Below are 20,560 nucleotides of genomic sequence, written 5' to 3'. Positions count from 1 at the left end.
AGGCTGGTGAGTGTGGAAGTAGATACAACTGCTTTGTATAATGTCACATTCTTCTATTAACACTGGTGGTTTTGCACTATGCCAGAAGCAGAATATGATGGAAGAGACAGGCCTGAATTAAAGAATGCGTAAGGATGTGTTCTAGATTGTGTCTGTCAGCCATTTTGTATTTCTAGTTCACAATAACAGAACACTGACAACTGTTAATACTGCTGGTTTTTTATTAAACTGAAATTGCTGCAGGAAAAATAACCTTGTTGTTGCAAGGTTAACCTTAACTCCTTGTTTCAATTGAAACATTGTCTCTGATTTCTTCTTTGATAATGTAGACCAAAGGTTTTTCAGGAATGCAACAGCTATGTTAGAGCAGAAGAGGTTGTGTTTTCCTAGTGGAGGCCATCTACCACTGCCATTTAGATTATTTTGCTCTTAGTGGCTTGGCATTTCTCTTTCTGGAAGAGTTTTGTGTTATCTGAGGTCTTGGAGATACCCGTCTGTACTCCCTCCTTTTAAAATTTTTTTAAAGGATATTATTTGTCAGAGAACACAAGCAAAGGGAGCAGCAGGCAGAGGGAGAAGCAGGCACCCTGCTGAGCAAGGAGCCCAATACAGGACCCCATCCCAGGTCTAGGATCATGACCTGAGCCAAAGGCAGATGCTTAACTGACAGCCACCCAGGCATCCCTGTACCCCCTCCTTTAGATGATTTGTTTATAAACTGAATCTGGGAGACAGTTCCTGTGGGGAAGGGGAAGTAGAGTCTAGGAAAAGTATATATTCCCTGTGGTTTTCCCATCAATAAAGTCAGCAACCTTTTTACCCCGATACAGGAAAGTTTTGCCTATTCCCAGAGTGATAATGGTTTATAAAGCTACACACTAATGTAGTCCCTTATTAAGTCTTCTAAAACATTTTTTTAAAGATTTTACTTATTATTTGACAGAGAGAGAGAGATCACAAGTAGGCAGAGAGGCAGGAAGAAGGGGGTGGAGCAGGTTCCCTGCTGAGCAGAGAGCCCGATGCAGGACTCGATCCCAGGACCCTGAGATCATGACTTGAGCTGAAAGCAGAGGCTTAACCTACTGAGGCACCCAGGCGCCTCAAAACATTTTTTAAATAAATCATCTCCAATGATTTTTTCTTATCCATGTGGGGACTTTATATCTGCCATCCTCTCTAGAACTACTATCAAGAATATGAATTGATTAGCTCTGATATTAACTAGCTGTGACCTTGGAAGAATCACTTAACCTTTGAGTCTTGGTTTCCTCATTTGTAAAGTGGGAAATAATACTATCTACTCACAGTGTTTAAAATAGATAATATAAGCTCCTCGCTGAGTCCTTGACACATGCTGCCGTGGTCAGTGAATACCACTCTTCAGTAGGTTAAGTGTCCAGGGACCACGTGATAAGAAAAGGTGGTATTTAAGAGCATGAGTATCTGAATGTGCCAAGACTTAGTAAGACTTTGGGTGCTTTGTTTGACCTCTCTGAGATTGCCTGGTGTGAAGGTGAGACCCTCCTGCCTTCGTACTTCCGGAGCCTGTCAGAGACCTTGTGGCAGCCTGGCTTCTCGGCAGCCCTTCCAGTCTCTTGCCACGTGGCAAGGCCCTTAGTTCCAGTGTCATTCAGGTTGCCCTGGTGTCTGGGTGCCTGGATTTGTTGATTAAGTCCAGATCATTCTATGCATTTACTACCATTCAATCTTGTTCTAACCTGTCTGCTTCAAAGGGTGACTTGAGAATGTTATTTCTCCATTATCTCTCCAGTAAAGGCTCCATAAAGGATTTGGCCTGTCCGCTTTTATGTTTCATCTGAGTGCTTCTTTCAACTTTCATCTGAGTGCTTCCTTTGTACCTTAAGTAGTCTCATCGACTTCTTGCTTTTGATGTATTTAAGGATCTTTTTGTAATGGACTTAGTGTTCCTTTTAAAAGATGCATCTGAAATTATTTCCTTTTAATTTCAGCTGTCACTTAACTGTTGACTTTGAACTTTTCTGTTTTTCTTATTAGGTAACTTGCAGTTTAATTTAAAAAAATAAAGCGAAAGTACCCTTTCTTGGCCATGAACCGTTTTGCTTTTAGTACCTGGTTTCCTTGCTCTTTAGAAGACCTGGTTTGGAGTCTTTACTACTTAATAATTTTGTGTTTGGGGGAAGTTTACCTCCCCGAGCTTCAATAGGAACAATAATAGTACTCAACTTAATGGTGTTGTTAATGATAAGGTCAGGAAGGTATTTTCTGAATGTTAAATTACTAGTTAGTGTTAATATTTATATCCCCCCTCTGCTGCCCCCAGTATATACAGGTTCTGTCAGATATCCCCATCCATACATACTTTCTTTCTCGTGAAGTGATCGGTTATCCTCTGTTTTATAAGTCTGGGAGAGAAACCAGTATTATCAGAATTCTTGCTTGCTGCCTTAAGTTCCAGTTTGGCCTGTTGACTTGTATTTTATGCCTTTTGGGGTTTTATTGAACATTTTACTTTCTGGTTTTTAAATCTTTGGCTACTTTGGAATCCTAATGTATTAGAGCTGGAAAGGAACTCGTAAATAGCTAAATTCAAATGGAGCAGCAAGACCCAAAAATTGGAAAGTATTTGCTCAAGACTGCAGATCTGAAATTGCAGCTCACAGTTTCAAATGCCAAGATCAGTGTCCTTTCCAGAGTCTGATCCCTGTTACCTGTCTCCTGTGTAACTGAGCAAGTAAGCTACGTGGGCTAAAGTGTGATTCGGAGGAAGACAACATTGCTTTTGACAGAGGCTGACCCTCTTGAAATCTTAGGTCAAGAGAGGAGTTTTTGTGGTCCCTTTTGCAGAAAACAATCCAAAAAATGAAAAAAAATTATAGATGTATGTGCATGTGGTCTCACACCGTTTCTCTCTGCTTGCTTCCCCCTCCCTGGCTTCCTGGTTCTCAGAACTCCAAGCTTTCTGCACTGACTGCTGTGGTTCCGGACATCCCAGGTTTCCGCAAGATCCTCCCCCGCTCAGATTACATCATCATCCCCAAGAGCAGCCTGCAGGAAGACCGCAGTTGCCCTCAGCTAGAGCTTTGTGTGGCCCAGAACCAGGTGTCCCCTAAAGGACCATCACTTGTGTCCAGCACTGCCCCGGAGGCAGTGCCCAGCCATGCAGGCATGGCAGAGCAGTGCCTGGCTGTGGAGTCCCTAGCTGAGGAGGTGGGAGCCCTTTCCCAGCCGGGTGCCGTGCAAGAGATCGCCACCTCAGAGATCCTTAGCCAGGATGTGCTCCTGGAAGAGGCTTCCCTGGAGGTAGGGGATAGCCACCAACCGTACCAGACAAGCCTGGTAATTGAAGAGACCTTAGTGAACGGCTCACCAGACCTCCCTACTGGAAGCCTGGCCATGCCCCACCCCCAGGTTGGGGAGAGCATGTCAGTGGTAACTGTCATGAGGGTAAGTGACTTTGGTACTTATGTCTCTTTTACTTCATCTGGAATTACTACAAAGGCAGCTAGCGCCATGCAGTGGTAATTAAGAGTGCTGGTGTGGACTTCTAGTGGGACTACAGTTCTCTTGAACCTTTTTCCCTTGGGCTTGCTTACTTTAAAGTTCTCTTCAGTGTCTTAGGCCCTCTTACCAACTCCTTTTGCCCAGCACAGCCAGGACTTTCTTCACCTGAGAGAGTACATGAGGTGCATTAACAGCATTTCAGTGATATGGGTTATCCATGAATCAAAGCTAGAGTCTCTCAAGCTGTTAGGATTTTATGTTCCCTGAAGATTGTCTCAGCAAACACAATGGCACCTTGAACTGTTTAGGAGAATTTTCAAATGGTCTTCCTGGGTGCAGAGTGGGTAGGAAAAAGGAAGCTCTCTTCAAGGCCAGGTTGATAGTCTTTCCAGTGGCATAAGTTCAGCCATGCCCAGTTGAGGGGAAGAGCAGTCTCAGTGATCCCACAGCCTGGTCCCCCTGGAAGCTCGGGAGCTACCACCATGCCCTCTGTTACCCTGGGTGATGTGGCATCCTCAGAGTAGGACTTCTGCTCAGGCCGAGAGGAATGTAGGATGGCCTGGATGTGAGAGCAGGTAGCTCCTTGGAAAGGAATCTGTGGTAGGCCTAAGTCCATTTTATTGTTTGTTGCCTCAGGACTGTTTATGATAATGAAGCATGCCACCTGTCTGCTTAAGGCAGATCAATAGGGTATCAGCACTTGACAGGGTCAGAACAGTTGGGTTCTTTCACTAACCGCTCATGTGATCTTAGGAGTCCCAAGTCTCTTAGGACCTCAGTTTTCTTATCTGTAAAATGAGGATAGCACATTCTTTGTGGTAAAAGTTTTCTGTATCTTTTTTTTCGTAATTAAAGTTTTGAGATAATTGTAGACTTATTTTTTTGGATAAGCACACTGTCTCTGGTTATTGGACTTGATCCGTCTTATGGTGTTTGTTGTGGGTGGCCCCGGGTATTCTTCATTCCATCTCAGTAAAACTGTCCTTCTCTCCGTGTGCCCACAGGATTCCAGCGAGAGTAGCTCTTCTGCGCCAGCCACACAGTTCATCATGTTGCCTCTTCCTGCCTACTCAGTCGTGGAGAACCCCACTTCCATCAAACTGGTCAGTGTGTGGGGAGTTGATGGAGATAGGGCTCCAAAAGAATTCTCTTCCAGGTAGTTTTCGAAGTCTCATAACGTTAAGACAGTAGGACTGGCAAAGGTCTCAAATTACCTGCTGCAGGTATTCTTTACTGGGGATAGGGGTGACGGGAGGTTCTGAAGGGAGCTCTGAAGGCTCCTTAAACTCCTCGAGGTACATACAAACTTTTCTCTTAAAGTTTAAGAGTATTTACCTAGGATAGGTTCAGTGCCTCTTATAAAATTTTCAGAAGCATACATGATTTGGAAAAATTGAGGGCCATTGGTCTGATTCAATCTTACTATCGTACAGATTACCAAAAAAAGCCTAGAGAAGAGAAAGGACTTGTTCTCTCTACAGAGAACAAAAACAAAGCCAGAACCAGGGCTGCAAAACAAGCCAGAACCAGGACCCTGGTCTTTTGATTCTCAGTTAATGGGTTTTTTTATTCCTAAATATTTCATGTCTTTTTTTCATGATCCAAGCCGATGGCAGAGGCCCATCCCACTGAGCCACCCAGGTGCCCCCAAAACTTTTTTCAATACCTGATTTTTCAGTAGTAATATATAATAGTTAATTTTTTTGCATATTAAACTTCTGTTCTGCAACTTTGTTAAACTCACGTGTTCTGGTGGCCTTTTTGTAGTTTCTGTTGCATTTTCTACATAGTTGGTCATGTTGTTTTTGAATAAAGATAGTTTTATTTCTTTCTGATTTGGATTCCTTATTTTTTACTATACTATCGGGGACCTCCAATACCATATTGATTAGAAATGGTGAGAGCAGATATCTTTGTCTTGTTCCTCATCTTAGGAGGAAAGCATTCGGTCTTTCACCATTAAGTATAATATTAGCTATAGGTTTTTTGTAGATGCCCTCTTCAAGTTTAGGAAGTTCTCTCATATTCCTAATTTGCTGGGAGCTTTTATCGGGAATGGATGTTGGATTTTGTCACATTTTTCCTGGGTCTGTTGAGATGGTTGTAGGAATTTTCTTTTTTGGTTTGTTAATGTGGTTAATTTCATTGTTTTTCAAATGTTAAACCAACCCTGCATTTTTTGAATAAACCCCACTTGGCAATCGTGTATTATCCTTCTAGTATATTGTTGGATTTGATTTGCTGAAACTTTGCTCAGGAATTTTGTGTCTATATTCATGAGGATGTTGGTGTTTAATTTTCTTATATAGTGTTTGTCTGGTTTTAGTATCAGGGTAATGTTTACCAAAGAGAGTTAGGACATACTTTTTCCTCTTCATTTTTCAGGAAGAGTTTGTGTGGTAGTGGTATTGGTATTATTTCTTCCTTAAATGTTTGGTAATTGCCAATAAGTCAGTCTGCGCCTGGAGATTTCTTTGTGGGAAGACTTTTAATCTCAAGTCCAATTTTTAAAATATGCATAGGACTATTTATTTTGAATAATTTTAGATTATTTAGGTATAGATTATCTATTTTTGAGTGAGCTTTGGTAGTTTGTTTTTCAGGGAGTTTGTCCATCTCATCTGAATTATCAAATTTATTGACATAAAATTGTTCACTACTCTTTTTAAAAACTGTGGTACAATGTGCGTAACATAAAACTTATGAATTTAACCATTTTTTGAGTACAATTCAGGGTCATTAAGTATATTCACAGTATTGTGGAATCATTGCCAATACCTATTTCCAGAAGTTTTCATTACCTAGACAGAAACCTTGGGCCCATTAAACAATAACTCTACATTCTTCCCTCCCCTAGCCCCTGGTAACCTTTGTTTTACTTTCTATCTGAATTTGCATATTATAGGTACCTCACATAAAGGGAATCATGCATATATTGTTCTTATGGTCTCATTTTTTTCACTTAGTATGTTTTCAGGGTTCACCTATCTTGTACCATGTATCAGAATTTCATTTCTTTTTTATGGCTGAATAATATTCCATTATGTGTATTTCCTACATTTTGTTTATCCGTTCATAGACAGTGATGGACATTTAGTTTGTTTTTACCTTTGGGCCCTTGTGAATACTGCTGCTATGAACTTTAGTGGATGCATGTCTGTTTGAGCCCCTGATTTCAGTTTTTTGGGGACTATACCTAGGAGTGGAATTGCTAGATCATATGGTAATTCTGTTTAAAGTTCCTGAGGAATGCTTATCCTTTAGTATCTGTAGACTGTAGTGATTTTACCTATCCCATCACTGATAATGGTAATTTGGGTCTCTTGTTTTTCCTGACAAGCCTGGCTAGAGGTTATCAATTGTATTGACCTTTGAAGAATCAGCTTTTGGTTTCATTGATTTTCTCTTTTGTTTTTCTTTGTTGGATTTCACTGATATTTGCCCAAATCTTTATTATCTTTTTTCTGCTTACTTTGACTTAATTTATTCTTTCCTAGTTTCTTAAGATAGAAGCTGAGGTCATTGATTTGAAACCTTTTTTTCCTAATATAGCTGCTTAGTGCTATACATTTCCCTCTAAGCACTACTTTGGTGGCATCCCACAAATTTTGGTATGGTATATTTTTATTTTCATTGTGTTCAGAATACTTTCTGATTTATTCTTTTACCCATTAGTTATTTAAAAGTACATTATTTGCTTTCCAAATGTTTGGGATTTTCCAAATATCTTCCTTTTACTGACTTCATTATAGTCAGAACTTTGTAGTTTATAAGACTTGATTCCTTTTAAATTCATTAAAACTTATTTTATGGCCCAAAATATGGTTTGTCTTGATAAATGTTCTGTGTGCACTTAAAAAGAATGTGTCTTCTGTTGAGTTGGAGTGTTCTATACATGTCAGGTTAGGTCAAGTTGATTGATAGTGGTCAACTCTTTTATATCCTAACTGATTTTCTGTCTGCTTGTTCTGTCAGTTATTGAGAGAAGGCATCCACCTGTCACTGTAAATACTATTTATCTGTATCTTATTTCATTTTTTTTTTAGTTTTTGTGTCATGTGTTTTGACTCCTGTTATTAAGTACCTAAACATTTAAGATAGTTATGTCTTTTTTTTTTTTTAAGATTTTATTTATTTATTTGAAAGAGCAGGGGCTAGAGGGAAAGGGAGAAGCAGACTCCCATTGGGCAGAGAGCCAGCACACAGGATCTTGAGATCATGACCTGAGCTGAAGGCAGATGCTTAACCATTTGAGCCACCCAGGCATCCCAGGATTGTTATGTCTTCTTGATGAATTGACCCCTTCATCATTATGAAATGACCTTCTTTATCTCTGGCTGTATTGTCTGCTGTGAAGTTTACTTTGATATTGAGCTTTCTTTTGATTATTATTAGGAAGCTAAATCTTTTTCCAGCATTTTACTTTCAATCTATTTATCTTCATATGTAAGGTACTTTTTTGTAGGCGGTATATAGTTTGGATCTAAGGAGCGGGACCTGACAATCTCTATTTTTTAATTGCAGTATTGAGGCCATATACATTTAATGTATGAACATATAGTTAGGTTTAAATCTGTCATTTTACTCTTTGTTTTCTGTTTTGTTTTGCTTTCTTTTGAACTGAATATTTCTTATGAATCCATTTTATCTCTTACTGGCTTATTAGCTATTAACTTTGTTTTAGCTTCTGTGGTGCTTTCTTGAGGATTAATAGTGTACATCTTTAACTTACCACGGTCTATCTTGTAAAACCTGTGGATAAATAATCTATTTTTAGATGAGAAAGTTGTCATATCTTCAACAAGAACAGCCACTGCAACCTAATTCATGGCGAAATTACAGGTTTCTCCTGAGCCTTTGCTGTCCTGGAAATTATTATTCTTTCATGATTAAATAAGTGTCAGCCAGACTCTTCCAGAAAGCTTTTATAAATAATACTCAAGAATGAAAAAATCAGCCTCGAACACTAGCATTTTTTTCCTTAAGTTATTTCTATAAACTGCTGTTTAGGCTCGTGGTAATTTATTTATAGTCGTGACCTAACTTAAACTAACTTGACCTAACTTAACTCTGCTTTCTGGTGGTGTTCAGAATGAATATTCTGTATAGAATGAATATTCTGTATAGAGCCACAGTTAGGAGAGATGTTTTATATCCCAGTAATAATAGTTTCTCACAAAACTGTAGAATCATTTACAAGTTACTAAGTGACGTTTTTCCTTATTTCTTACCTCATTGGCTCTTTAGGGTATAGGAAGGGCGGGTGATTTTACAGAGATGAAACCCAGGGCCCAAGAGCTAAAGTGACTTAATTCCAGGTCACCCAGTGTGACTCAAAGCCCGGTCTCTTCTGGGTGCCACACCACCCACCCTCATCCTTGACTTGCTACCACTAATACGAACCCCTTTTCCCTAGGTGTTCTGGCGGAAGGAGCCTAGTAGCAGCTTGGTGTTTCCCCAAGGGAGCTTTTTGCTTTTTGACCAGTCTTGGGGAGGTGGGATTAATATCTTAGTAAACACCCATAAGGGACAGAACAAATCTGACAGGGAAATGTTTTCTTTGCAGCGTTAATCAAGAAACGGAGCATGGCTAATTTCTATTTGCAGCTGAAATGTAATAACCCGTTGTAAGCATTCTGTTCACAGGGAAGTCACTGTAATCATTTTGTTCAAAGGGAAGTCAGGGGAGATGGTGAGAGCCAGTAGCTGAATATATTCATATGCAAATAAATTCTGTTGTGTATCAGAGGACTTGATTTCTATTGGAATTCCCTTTTTTTTTTTTTTTTTAGTGCCATTGTCTAGTTTTATATCTCTGAACCCTAAGTCCTTGGTTCTCTGATTTTTAACAAGAATGAAGATGAAGCAAATTCTTCGAAGTATTTAGAACTGTAGGGTGCAGCCAGGTACATGGAAGCAATCTCAGACCAAGAATCAAAGACTTCAGAATTCTAGGTCTAGGTGTGCCCTTCATTCACTATACAATTTGAGGCAAAGCATTTAACCACATTGAACCACAGTAGTTACAGTACCTTCTTCATAGAGTTGCTGAGAGCATTAAATGAGATATTGGTAAAGTGTTTTAGCACTATGTGGTACTTGGCTTAATTAATAGTAATTATCGCTATCTTTATATTTCTGATACCTATCTGTGTAACCTTGGGCAGCTATCCTTCGTCATTTGAACCCAGTTTCTCCATTTCTAAAAAATGGATTAATCTTAGGACCTTTCCAATTCTGACCATTTAAGATACCATGAATTGGCTATCCTCTACAAGCTGGCATCTTCCTGGCATTGTTGTGGTTATAATGGTCATCGTGCTTCAAGAGGGGTTACACTGTGGTGTTGATTCTGACCCCCTCTTTTCCTTACAGACCACTACGTACACCCGCCGGGGCCATGGGACATGCACGAGCCCAGGTTGCTCCTTTACATATGTCACCAGGCACAAACCACCTAAGTGCCCCACCTGTGGTAACTTCCTAGGAGGGAAGTGGGTTCCAAAGGTAAGCTCCAGTGGTTATTGCTGCTTTGGAAGCCCTACAAAGTAGGCTTCCTGGTCCCCTTTAGAACAGGACTTAAAAAATAAGTACTTGTTCTTATTTTCTGACTATGCAATTAAGTTTCATTGTGACTGTTATAAAAAGAGAATAAAATGTTATCCATAATCTTATGCCATCCAAAGAAAAATCATTGTTAACATCTTGGTGTATTTTCTTTCAGTCTTTTTTCTGTGAATATACAAGTTCTAAAGCTTCCCCCCCCCTTTTTTAAAGATTTTATTTATTTATTTGACAGCGATCACAAGTAGGCAGAGAGGCAGGCAGAGAGAGGGGGAAGCAGGCTCCCTGCTGAGCAGAGAGCCCGATGCAGGGCTCGATCCCAGGACCCCAAGACCATGACCTGAGTCGAAGGCAGAGGCTTTAACACACTGAGCCACCCAGGCGCACCCCCCCCCTTTTTTTACTTAATATATCATGCCATTAAATACCCTTCAAGACCATTATCTTTAATTGCTTCATAACTTCCAATGAATGACTACACCATGTTGATTTATTCATTTCCTGTTACGGTTAAATTTTTAACGATCCACCCTCCACACTGACTGCTTAGTTACTCGGGTGCATAACTCACATCTGCTCACTTTCTAGCTCAAAGTCCTTTCAGTATCCTATAGTTCCTATTAAGTGTAGAGGTTTTTAACCTGATATTTAGGTCTTTCATAATTAACTTTCCAAATGTATACCTGTGTCTCTGTTTCTTTCTAAATGAATGACGCCTGATATATCAATGAGCACTGGAGCTGTGCTGCTGTGAAGTTCAGTTCAACATGTTTTTTTGTTACTTGTTTTATGCTTTGCACTGGTGTAAATCATACATACTTGCCACATTTTTTATATAAGACTATAAAGGTCAAAAGAATTAGAGTAGTCAAGGATGGGTTACAGAAGCATGGTCTTGAAGGATTAGTAGAATTTGGGTAGGTAGGAAAGGAAAGAGAGTGCTTTGTTTTTGTGAAAATCTTTAGGCTGGATATGTGTTTGTTAGGTGTTTAATTCAGAATGATCCAAACTTAGCTGTGTAGAGAAAACTTATGTAGTGGCATACCTATTGAGTTTCCTGGGGGCAGTTTCTGTAGAGCATCTGAAAAATACTGGGATGGTGACTTTTGCCCTCTGGCTGAGTGTTGGGAGTTCGGGGCATCACAGATCCCAGGAGACAGAATAGGTTAATAATTAAGAACACACTTCTGGGGGTGCTTGGCTGGCTCAGGAGAACATGAGATTCTTGATCTCCAGGTTGTGAGTGCAAGCTGCACATTGAGTGGAGATTATATACAGACATACACAAACAAGCATGGAAGAAGAAAGAGAAAAAGAAAGGAAACATGTATTTGGTCTCTACACCGGGTTCCTGGCACTGAGTTCCTAAACCCCTAGAGATTTCGTGAGTGATAGAAGAGAGAGGAGCATCTTTGGGGTGTGGGGGGGAGGTGGTGGAGTACACTTCTGGAGTCAGCTCAGCTTTCCTCAATTTAAACATTTGCCTCCCGGGGATTTTAGCTGTGAAACCTTGGGCAAGTCACTTTATGTCTGTTCTTACTGGTTTATCTGTCATTTGTTAGTGGAAGTTAACAATAGTGCCTACCTCATTAGGGTTGGTGGAAGGATCAAATGAGATTATCCCTGAAAAGTGGGTGGCACATTCCTAGTATAGATTAAATCCTCAATCAGGGGTCACTGCTGCCACTATTGGCAGCAGTGTAATTGTCTCTATTATTGTGCTTCATGCCGTCACTTCAGGGGGCAGGAAGGATCCAGTGCTAGTGTGTTTCAGGAGATTTTGTTGAGTTTCTTTTGCTCACCACCCCTTTTATGCTGCTGTGCAGCCATTCGGTTTCCTCCCACCCTAATTATTCTCCCCAAAATGTACTTCCTAAGCTGCAGTAGAGAGATTGAATAGGGTAGTCGGGATCCTTCTTGGCCCTTCTTCACAGATGCACAGCAGGTCTGTCAAATGACCTTATTTCTTGTGCTTTTGCATGGAGGAGTTCTAACTGATCCTGTGGCCTTGTCTCCTTCGGGTTCTGTTTTTACTTCGGCTTTCTTTTCTTTTCCATTTATGTCTGTTTTCTCCCTTTGATTGAAATAACTTTTGAGCCATGGTTCTTTTTCTGAGATGAAACTCATGATGGGAAACCAGTTTTTTTTCTTAGTTACTTGTCCCTCATCTTGACTTGCTAAGTCAAATTTTTTTTCTCCAAAGGTTTTTATAAGAATTACAATGTAAAGAGTAGATGCTGTGATTTCTTAGTCTCATAGGATCAGAATTGGTGAGCATAAGAAGAAAAAGGGTAACATTTGAGCATCATTGCGCTTGGAATTTTACACTTGATCTTAGCCAAAAGGCTGAGAAGCGATTGCACTTGGAATTTTAGAGATAAAAGTGACTTTGGTTTTCAGATAGTTCAAGTCTCTAGCTGAGGAAAAATAGATTCAAGAGAAGTGACTTGTTAAGTTCACATAGCTAATTATGTCAGTGCTTTTCCACTAAATCACACTCCTCAGTCATTGCTATGCTGTTTAGCTGCAGAATCTTAAGATTTCTGGAGTTCTGATTTTTGAAGCAGCAAGTATAAATAGTTTCTAAAAGCTCCAAATGTGTTCATGCCCATCAGGAAATGACTCACCTTTTCTTGTATTGTTCCAGAGTTCATACTGTCTAAAATTAGCCCAAGAAAGTTTGGCCCTGTTCCCAATGAATTGGATGGAACAAAAGATGGTATATATAAAGCTTTTTAGCCCAAGGCCTCACTCCTTTGGCTCTCTGATTGTGGTAATTGAGGTCTCTGAGCGGGCAACTGGTACTATTTACCTTCCATCTTAAAAGAAAGTGACATCTAAAAAGGGTAGGCTGAGTTAAGGAAATCTGAACTCGCTAGGTAGCTTTTTGCTCTGATTCCTTAAATTATTCAGTCTCCCTGCAGAGGATTTTTATCTGAAATAGCCCACTTAGTGGGCAGTGCTTTGCTCAAAGATTTCATTGCTGGGATTTAGTTAAACTTGTCTCCTGTTTTTCTGCTGACTTTTCAGTCTCCAGGAGTCAGTAGGCTCTATGCGGTTTACTTGGAATTTTTCTCTGTATTTACTTGTCCTTACAGATTATTACTGTGTGTGAGAATCTGGGAATGCTTTACTGGAGATTTCTTAAAGGTTATCCATATTGGTTCCAGAGGCAGTGTGGTGCCCTGCTGGCTTTGGAAATGTGAGGTGTTTTGGTAGTCAATGACTGGGTGAATACTGAAATTGAATAACATTAGCCACAGATGCTAATCTTCTGCAATGTGCAGGATTCCCCTGCACCATGAATTGGGCCACCCAGAAGGCTATGTACTGCTGTCGATGAACACTGAGAGCCTGGCTCTTATTTCGTGGTGACAAAATGAGGGTTCTAATGAAGTTTGTCGTAGGTGACATGAGATGTGAAGCACAGCCTAGATAGAACCCAGCTTTTATTCTCGTTGATAGGGTCTTTCGCCATTCACGTGGAATTTAAAAACCTTTCTGAGACCTGTTCTGAAGACAACCACTGTTTTATATATAAAAAAAAAATTGTGTACGTGTCTGTGTATAAATATAGGTGTCTGTATAAATAATAGTATGTTTCCACAGCAGTGCTGATGGGATAAAAGCTATGGCACCAAGGAATTTTTTTAAAGTTGGTTGATCTGAAATAGCAGCTGATATTTTTAGTGAGTTTGATTATTTTCTAGTAAGTAATTAATATGTATAAGTTAATTTGACCAAGGGAGAAGTTTGTGGCATGTGTGTAGGTCAGCCTTAAGGTTTATCTGACAGAATCTGGGACAAAAGAGTTTTCCCCAATAGAATTGGAAACTTTGAGTCTCTCCATGTGAGATTTGACCACATTGGGATTAACTGAATCTCGTAAAGGGACCACCAAGACAAACAATCTAGGACTTCTAGGCCCAGTATGGCAATACGTCAGCTTCTATCTAGACGTAGAGAAGCAGGCTTTAAAGGTCAGGCCCAAAATGCCAACATTTGTTTGCTGAAACTTGGAGCTATCAGTAAGAAATTTGTCAGGAGGAGAACAGCTTTATCCTAAGTAAGGGGTTGTAAAAGTGAAAGGAGCCAGAAGTCAGAAGACTTAGGTTCAGGCCAGTTTTGTACTTGGGCCCGTAAGTTAGCCTGTTAGTCTCTCTGGGTCTCCATCTCCTTATGTGTTACCTATCCATTTTTGTCCTGAGGATCGCGAGAGAGTACTTGGGATGTGGTGTCTATCGTAAAATGCTGTATGCGTAAAGGCATTCTTATTTTTTTTTCCTAGGAAAAGCCAGCCAAAGTCAAAGTGGAATTGGCTCCTGGTATCTCCTCCAAAGGCTCAGTGGTTAAAAGAAATCAGCAGCCTGTCAACACTGAGCAAAACTCCCCTAAGGAAAACGCCTCCAAACTGACTCTGGAGAACTCGGAAGCTGTAAGCCAGCTCCTAAGTGTAGTTCCTCCAAGAGAAGTGGGTGAGGAGAATGAGTGGGAGGAAGTGATCATCTCAGATGCCCATGTTTTGGTCAAGGAAGCTCCTGGGAATCGTATAGCAGCCATGAAGACGCCGGTGGTCAAGAGTGGTGTGCAGCCTGAGGTCTCTCTGGGGACAATTGAGAATGACAGTCCTGGACCAGACATACCACCACCAGCTGAGAGGACCAGCACCTCCAGTCCTCTCCCTGCTCCTAAAAAGCCTACAGGGTAAATTAATGTGCTCATATATTGTAGGATTGTATTTAGAATAGCAGGTTGGGAAATGCTCCTTGTTTTATCCTGTGTCCTTACAGCATTCCTGAGAGGGATGAGAGCCCAATTAATGGTTCCTATTTTAGAGATAAAGAAACCAAGGCCTAGAGCCATGGAATGATTTTGCCTTTCCTCTTACACTCTGCTATCTGTGCGTTGCTATTGTGTTCCTGTACATCTCTTGTCATTTTCTCTGAAGCAGTTATTAGGGTCCTGCTGGTACAGGCTGAGGGCGGTGTTACAAACTAGTATCCAATTCTGGATACTAGATTTGGAAAGAAAACCCTTATTAAGCCATCTTCTGGAATGATTCCTGTCCTGGTGGTCAGAGGATTCTGTTCAGATTATGATCTGTCTCTGACTCTGTTTGACCTTCGGCATTGTCCCTTCATGTTCATTCTTGCCTCTGAAAAAATCTTGAGTTGGGTATTGAAAAAAAAAATCTAAAATTTAATGGCTGGCCTGCACAGACTGAAAAAGATTATGTGTAAAGCATACACAGCCCAGTGCCTTGCTGATGGGAGGAGGCCCATAAATATGGGTTATTTTTCCTCTCCCTTCCCTCCTTTAAAGGCCTGACTGGATTTTTCATGTGGCCCCTTTCCAGACATTGTTGTCTTAACCTGCCCTTATTTGTTTATATTGGTGGTTCTCAACAGGGAACACTTTGGCCCCAGGGGACATTGAGGCAGTGTTGAGAGGCATTTGGGGTTGTGAAAACTGGGGGGGCGGAGGTGCTGCAGGCCTCTGGTGGGCAGAGGCCAGATGCACGACTCAACATTCTACAGTGCACAGGACAGGCCCCCAACAAGGAGTAGCCAGCCCAAAATGTCAGCAGTATCAAGGCTTAGAAATTGTGGTGTATAGTATTCGATTTGATGTTTTATTGTTGAATAGGGAATGTATTCACATGTTTCAAACTCAAGAGATATAAACTTGAAACAAATCTCTCTTCTAGCCTGTCCTTCACTCATCCATTTCCATTTTCCATACACAGTATTCCCACCTTCCTGTGTTTCTAGACATAATTTTACACGATGTGTATATGTATAGATGTCTATGTGTGTATATATGTATTTTTTCCCTCCCTTTTTTACACAGATGGTAGCATAACTTAAATACTTCTACATCTTGCCTGTTTTTATTTAACAGTATACTTTGGGATGGTTCTGTATCCTTAGAGAATGAAGCCATGCGGTTTAGACCTTTAGTTTTGGGCAAGTGAGTCATTTGGCAAATGTGTATTGAGGCCTTCTGTGATGTAGACTATGCTCAGCGCCAGAGCTACAAAGAAGATGTGACTTTGTTCTGCGGGGTCTCTTAGCTGCCCTCATGTGGGAGACTGAGCGACTTGAAATACTAATTAGAAGCAGATCAGATAGTATGACTACAATAGCTGTCGATATTCTGCACTCTTTTGTGCTTTTTTTTATCTTCATAATGACCCCATGAAATATCTCTCTAAAGCCTGACAGTTACTATACTATCCCTCTACTCAAATGCTATTTGGAGATTATATTTTGATTTTCTTCTCCCCTTGGTCTGGAATTTTTAGATATGCTGCCTTGGTTTTTTTTTTTTCCCCCCTGCAGAGTTGACCTGCTCTCCCCTGGGGCCAGAGCCCCGGAGCTTAAAGGCAAAGCTCGGGGCAAGCCCTCATTACTGGCTGCAGCAAGACCCATGAGAGCAATTCTCCCAGCCCCATCTAACGTGGGCCGAGGCAACAGCATGGGACTGCCCAGGGCCAGGCAGGCCTTTCCCCTGAGTGGTAAGGGGCTGGGACAAACCTGGGAGTGGGGAGCTGTCCAATGGGAAGGGGACAGGAGTGGGAGTTATTGAGAATGGAGATGAGAGACTTAGGGAGACTCTGAATGCACTGAAGTCACCAGTTTGGCTCCTGATTGTCTCAGATAAAACCTCCTCTGTGAGGACTTGTGGCCTGAAGCCAAGCACACTGAAGCAGCTGGGCCAGCCGATCCAACAGCCATCTAACACCAGCGAGGTGAAGGTAAGACTCATTCTCCAGAGGTGGGGCTTTCCGGGAGGCCTGCTGCTCTGAGAAAAGGACTTCTATTTAGTATCTCAAAGCCATAAGCAAAAAGCCTGTTCTTATACTGGTAGACCTCTGGAATGAAGTTGAGCATGATGAGTTATTTATTTTTAGTGAAATTTCTTTTCTTGTTATAAAATGAATGCATGCTTTTAAACTTTTAATTTAGAAATAATTTTGAGGGGTGCCTGGGTGGCTCGGTTAACCATCTGCTTTCGGGTCAGGTCATGATCTCGGGGTCTCGGGATCAAGTCCTTTGTCTGGCTCCCTGCTCAGTGGGGAGCCTGTTTGTCTCTCTGTCTGCCCCCCACCACTTGTACTCTTCTTCTATCTCTTAAATAAATCTTAAAAAAATAATTTTGAAACTTAGTAAACAAATTGCATTGCAAGAGTACAGATAGTACGAAGAGCACCCGTGTACTTTTTACCCATAGTCACTTACTGTTATAGCCCCTTTTGCTTTGTCATTTGTGCTCCTGTGTGCTTCTAAAATACAGGTAATTTAGGGGGAAGTTACATGTCCTTTTGCTTCTTAATACTTCAATGTGTATTTGCTAAGAATAAGGACATTCTACTACTGACACATTGATACAATATTTCAGTCTGTCATTTGCATTCCCATTTCATCAGTTTTACCCAACTATGTCCTTTATAGCATTTTTCCACTCCAGTAGAGGATTCAGTCTAGGATTGGGTAATTGCATTTAGTTGTCTTGTTTCTTTAGCCTCTTCTGAAAAAAATGAATGCATGACTGTTGTAGAAAGGTAAGGCAGAAAGAAAGTAAGTCCTTTGTAATCCTGCCACCCAGAGCTAACTACTATTGGCAGTCTGTGCCCATTCAACCTTTGAGTCCTTTCGTGTGTTTGTGTTTTTTAATACGATTTTTTTAAACCAGAAACATGGCTCTTACTTCACATTGTGGTTTGTAGCCAGTATAATTCTTTAAACTTAATGATAGGGTTATTAGAGGCTTCCCAGATTCCAAAAATTCAGTGTATTCAAGCACATTTACTCTTAGGTATTTTTTGTTTTGTTTTGTTTTTTGCTTGTTTTTGTTCTTTTTCCGTATGGGACTAGAATAGTTATGATCAGAATTCCCTAAATCAGCATTTTTTTACTAGACCTCTTTTTTTGGGTCATGCACATTTTTACATCACAGCCCAGTAAACTTATCCATACCTGTATACTTAAGAAGTAGAGGGAAGCTATTTATGCCTTTATTATATGCATTCACTTTGCTATTTTTCATTTTGCAAAATGCTGGTTTCAACTCATTAAATTAATTTCACAACCCCTCTGTAGTTGAAAACCCTGTTAGACCAAAATTGAAAAAGGAAAATCAGGCTGGCTTATCCCTTACCATGTGTTCTGCCGGGCAATTTCCCTTGCTCCAGATTTGCCCCTAAAAGAATATCAACTGACTTTTACTTTGAAGGCTGATATGTTTGTCACCCGGATGTGGTGTCAGCACTGTGTGTGTGTGTGTGTGTGTGATTGGTTGATTTCTGGGTATAGAAGGCTGGTTATTTAGTCAGCTTCCACTGCTTTGTAGACTCCCAGCCCTGAGATTCCCTTTACTTGTGTAAACTCCCAGTCATCTGTGTAAGTAGTTTCCTTTTGACTGGCAACATTGGGTTATTTCTTAAAAGCCATAGTCCTTTTGCTAGTTTTAAGCCTGTCAAATTACGTGAACTTTTATATTCTAAATATCAACTTAAATTCAGTATTATAGAATAGTTACCTTTAGAATGGTATCTTCATCTTCTTTAGTTTTGTAAGTAATATCTACATTCCGTATAGAACATTGGAAATTTTTTTTTTAAGATTTTATTTATTTGAGAGAGTGTGCGGAAGAGAGCACAAGCAGGGGGAAAAGCAAAGGGAGAGGGAAAAGCAGCAGGGAGCTTGATGTGGCGCTTGATCTTAGGACCCTGAGATCATGACCTGAGCCAAAGGCAGATGCTTGACCGACCGAGCCACCCAGGTGCCCCGAACATTGGAAAATTTTGTAAGTGGTGATAAATGGGGAAGCAGTCATGATTTTCCTCTCACCCTGTGACATTTTTGTGAGTAATCTCTCAGACTTCTGTGCCAACATTTAACCACATATTTGCGTGTATAATAATCATGAACTTTTCTCACTTGGTATTGTCATCTGATTCACAGTATTTCTGATATGCAGTATTAGAAGTTGCACAGAAAAGTATGGCAACCCTGGACTTGGAAATGACACTCAACCTTTGGTGGTCTGCTAATGCTGACTAGCATCCTAGAGGGCTTACATGGAGCATAGCTCTATACATTCCCTTGGGAAACTATTTCCTCCAGCTGTTCCAGGACACAGGACCTCAGCAGTTTGAGGTTTTAGGTAAAAACACCAAATCATTTGTTCTGATCCACAGCTACCAAATGGCCCGGCCAGTAGGACATCTCAGGTGAAAGTTGTAGAGGTCAAGCCTGATATGTTTCCTCCATACAAGTACAGCTGCACTGTAACGCTGGTAAGTGTAGCCGGTGGGTTGACATGGAGAGGTGGTTCTGGTTTTCTGGCAGAGGGTGAGTAAAAGTCTGAGGGAGATGGGGAATGGTCGTTCAGAGTGATAGTAGGGTCAGGGATAGATCATTGGTTCTGAAGAGGCCATCACTAACAAAAATAATAGCTGGGTGAATCAGCTGGGTTTCTCCCAGGTGATATCTTTTTTTTTTTTTTTTTTAAGATTCTGTTTATTTATTTGACAGACAGATCACAAGTAGGCAGAGAGAGAGAGAGAGAGAGAGAGAGGAGGAAGCAGGCTCCCTGCTGAGCAGAGAGCCCGATGTGGAGCTTGATCCCAGGACCCTGAGATCATGACCTGAGCTGAAGGCAGAGGCCCCAACCCACTGAGCCACCCAGGCGCCCGTCCCAGGTGATATCTTTAAGAGTATAGGCCAGCTGAGTCCCAGATATTTCTTGGAGAGTAATTGGAGATGAAAATCTAGTCCAGCTCTAGCATTCAGCAGTCTTTGGACCTTTTAACCTCAGATGTGTTTTCCACAGATATGCTTGAGAAAGCTATATTTTCCTTCTTAAAATACCAGTCACATTCAGTAGTGGTATCTCAAAGCATTTGAGAAGTGCTCTGGTAAAGCAGCTTTGTTTCACTTGGCATTTCCTACCAAGGTTTTCCCTCCCCACCCACCTTTTGTTTTTAACACTGCATGTATTATCCCAGTAAGCAAATATGTGACTCTGGGGATCTTGTTTCAAGGCTCTTTGGAAGTTATTCTGCATGTACTTTTGCAGTTGTCACTCTCATCTCTGATTGACTAATAGCTGGTCATCCTGGTGTTTGACTCTGCCCAGGTGTAACTTTTGTAGAACTGAATATTGGTCTTACTTTTTTAGGATTTGGGCCTGGCTACTTCAAGAGGCAGGGGAAAGTGCAAGAATCCCTCTTGTAACTACGTCTACACCAACAGGCATAAACCACGGATTTGTCCTAGCTGTGGTTTTAACCTTGCCAAAGACCGAACTGAGAAAACCACCAAGGCTCTCGTGAGTTCCTTCCCTAAACACATACCATCGCCTTGTGTGAGCTCTGTTAGTGCACCTGTTTTAGTAGAAATAAAATGATTTCTTAGTACATGATAGTAGTTAGAACACCAGAACTGTAACCAGTTGTTAAGTTCTGAACCTAGCTGCCTTTTCTCTGGGCTTCCTTGTCTTCATTGTT

At 40.8% G+C, this 20,560-nt stretch overlaps 1 protein-coding gene across 2 annotated transcripts in view; it reads left to right on the top strand.

The window, feature by feature from the left end:
* Positions 1-20,560, top strand: part of HMGXB3 (HMG-box containing 3) — a 43,994-nt gene that overhangs the window by 4,948 nt on the left and 18,486 nt on the right. Inside the window, exons 4-12 of one of the 2 annotated variants that reach the window (XM_080804093.1) lie at positions 2,929-3,426; positions 4,488-4,586; positions 9,859-9,990; positions 14,336-14,482; positions 14,579-14,751; positions 16,389-16,564; positions 16,707-16,804; positions 19,250-19,348; positions 20,233-20,382. In XM_080804093.1, coding sequence (XP_080660219.1) covers positions 2,929-3,426; positions 4,488-4,586; positions 9,859-9,990; positions 14,336-14,482; positions 14,579-14,751; positions 16,389-16,564; positions 16,707-16,804; positions 19,250-19,348; positions 20,233-20,382 — 1,572 coding nt within the window. Of the gene's footprint in view, positions 1-2,928; positions 3,427-4,487; positions 4,587-9,858; positions 9,991-14,335; positions 14,752-16,388; positions 16,565-16,706; positions 16,805-19,249; positions 19,349-20,232; positions 20,383-20,560 lie in introns of both variants that reach the window. The other variant, XM_080804092.1, reaches the window with a different exon arrangement.

The sequence above is a fragment of the Martes martes genome (assembly GCF_963455335.1).
Source record: "Martes martes genome assembly, chromosome: 5".
NCBI classification, from domain to species: domain Eukaryota; kingdom Metazoa; phylum Chordata; class Mammalia; order Carnivora; family Mustelidae; genus Martes; species Martes martes.
This window is presented reverse-complemented; position numbering and strand designations above follow the sequence as displayed.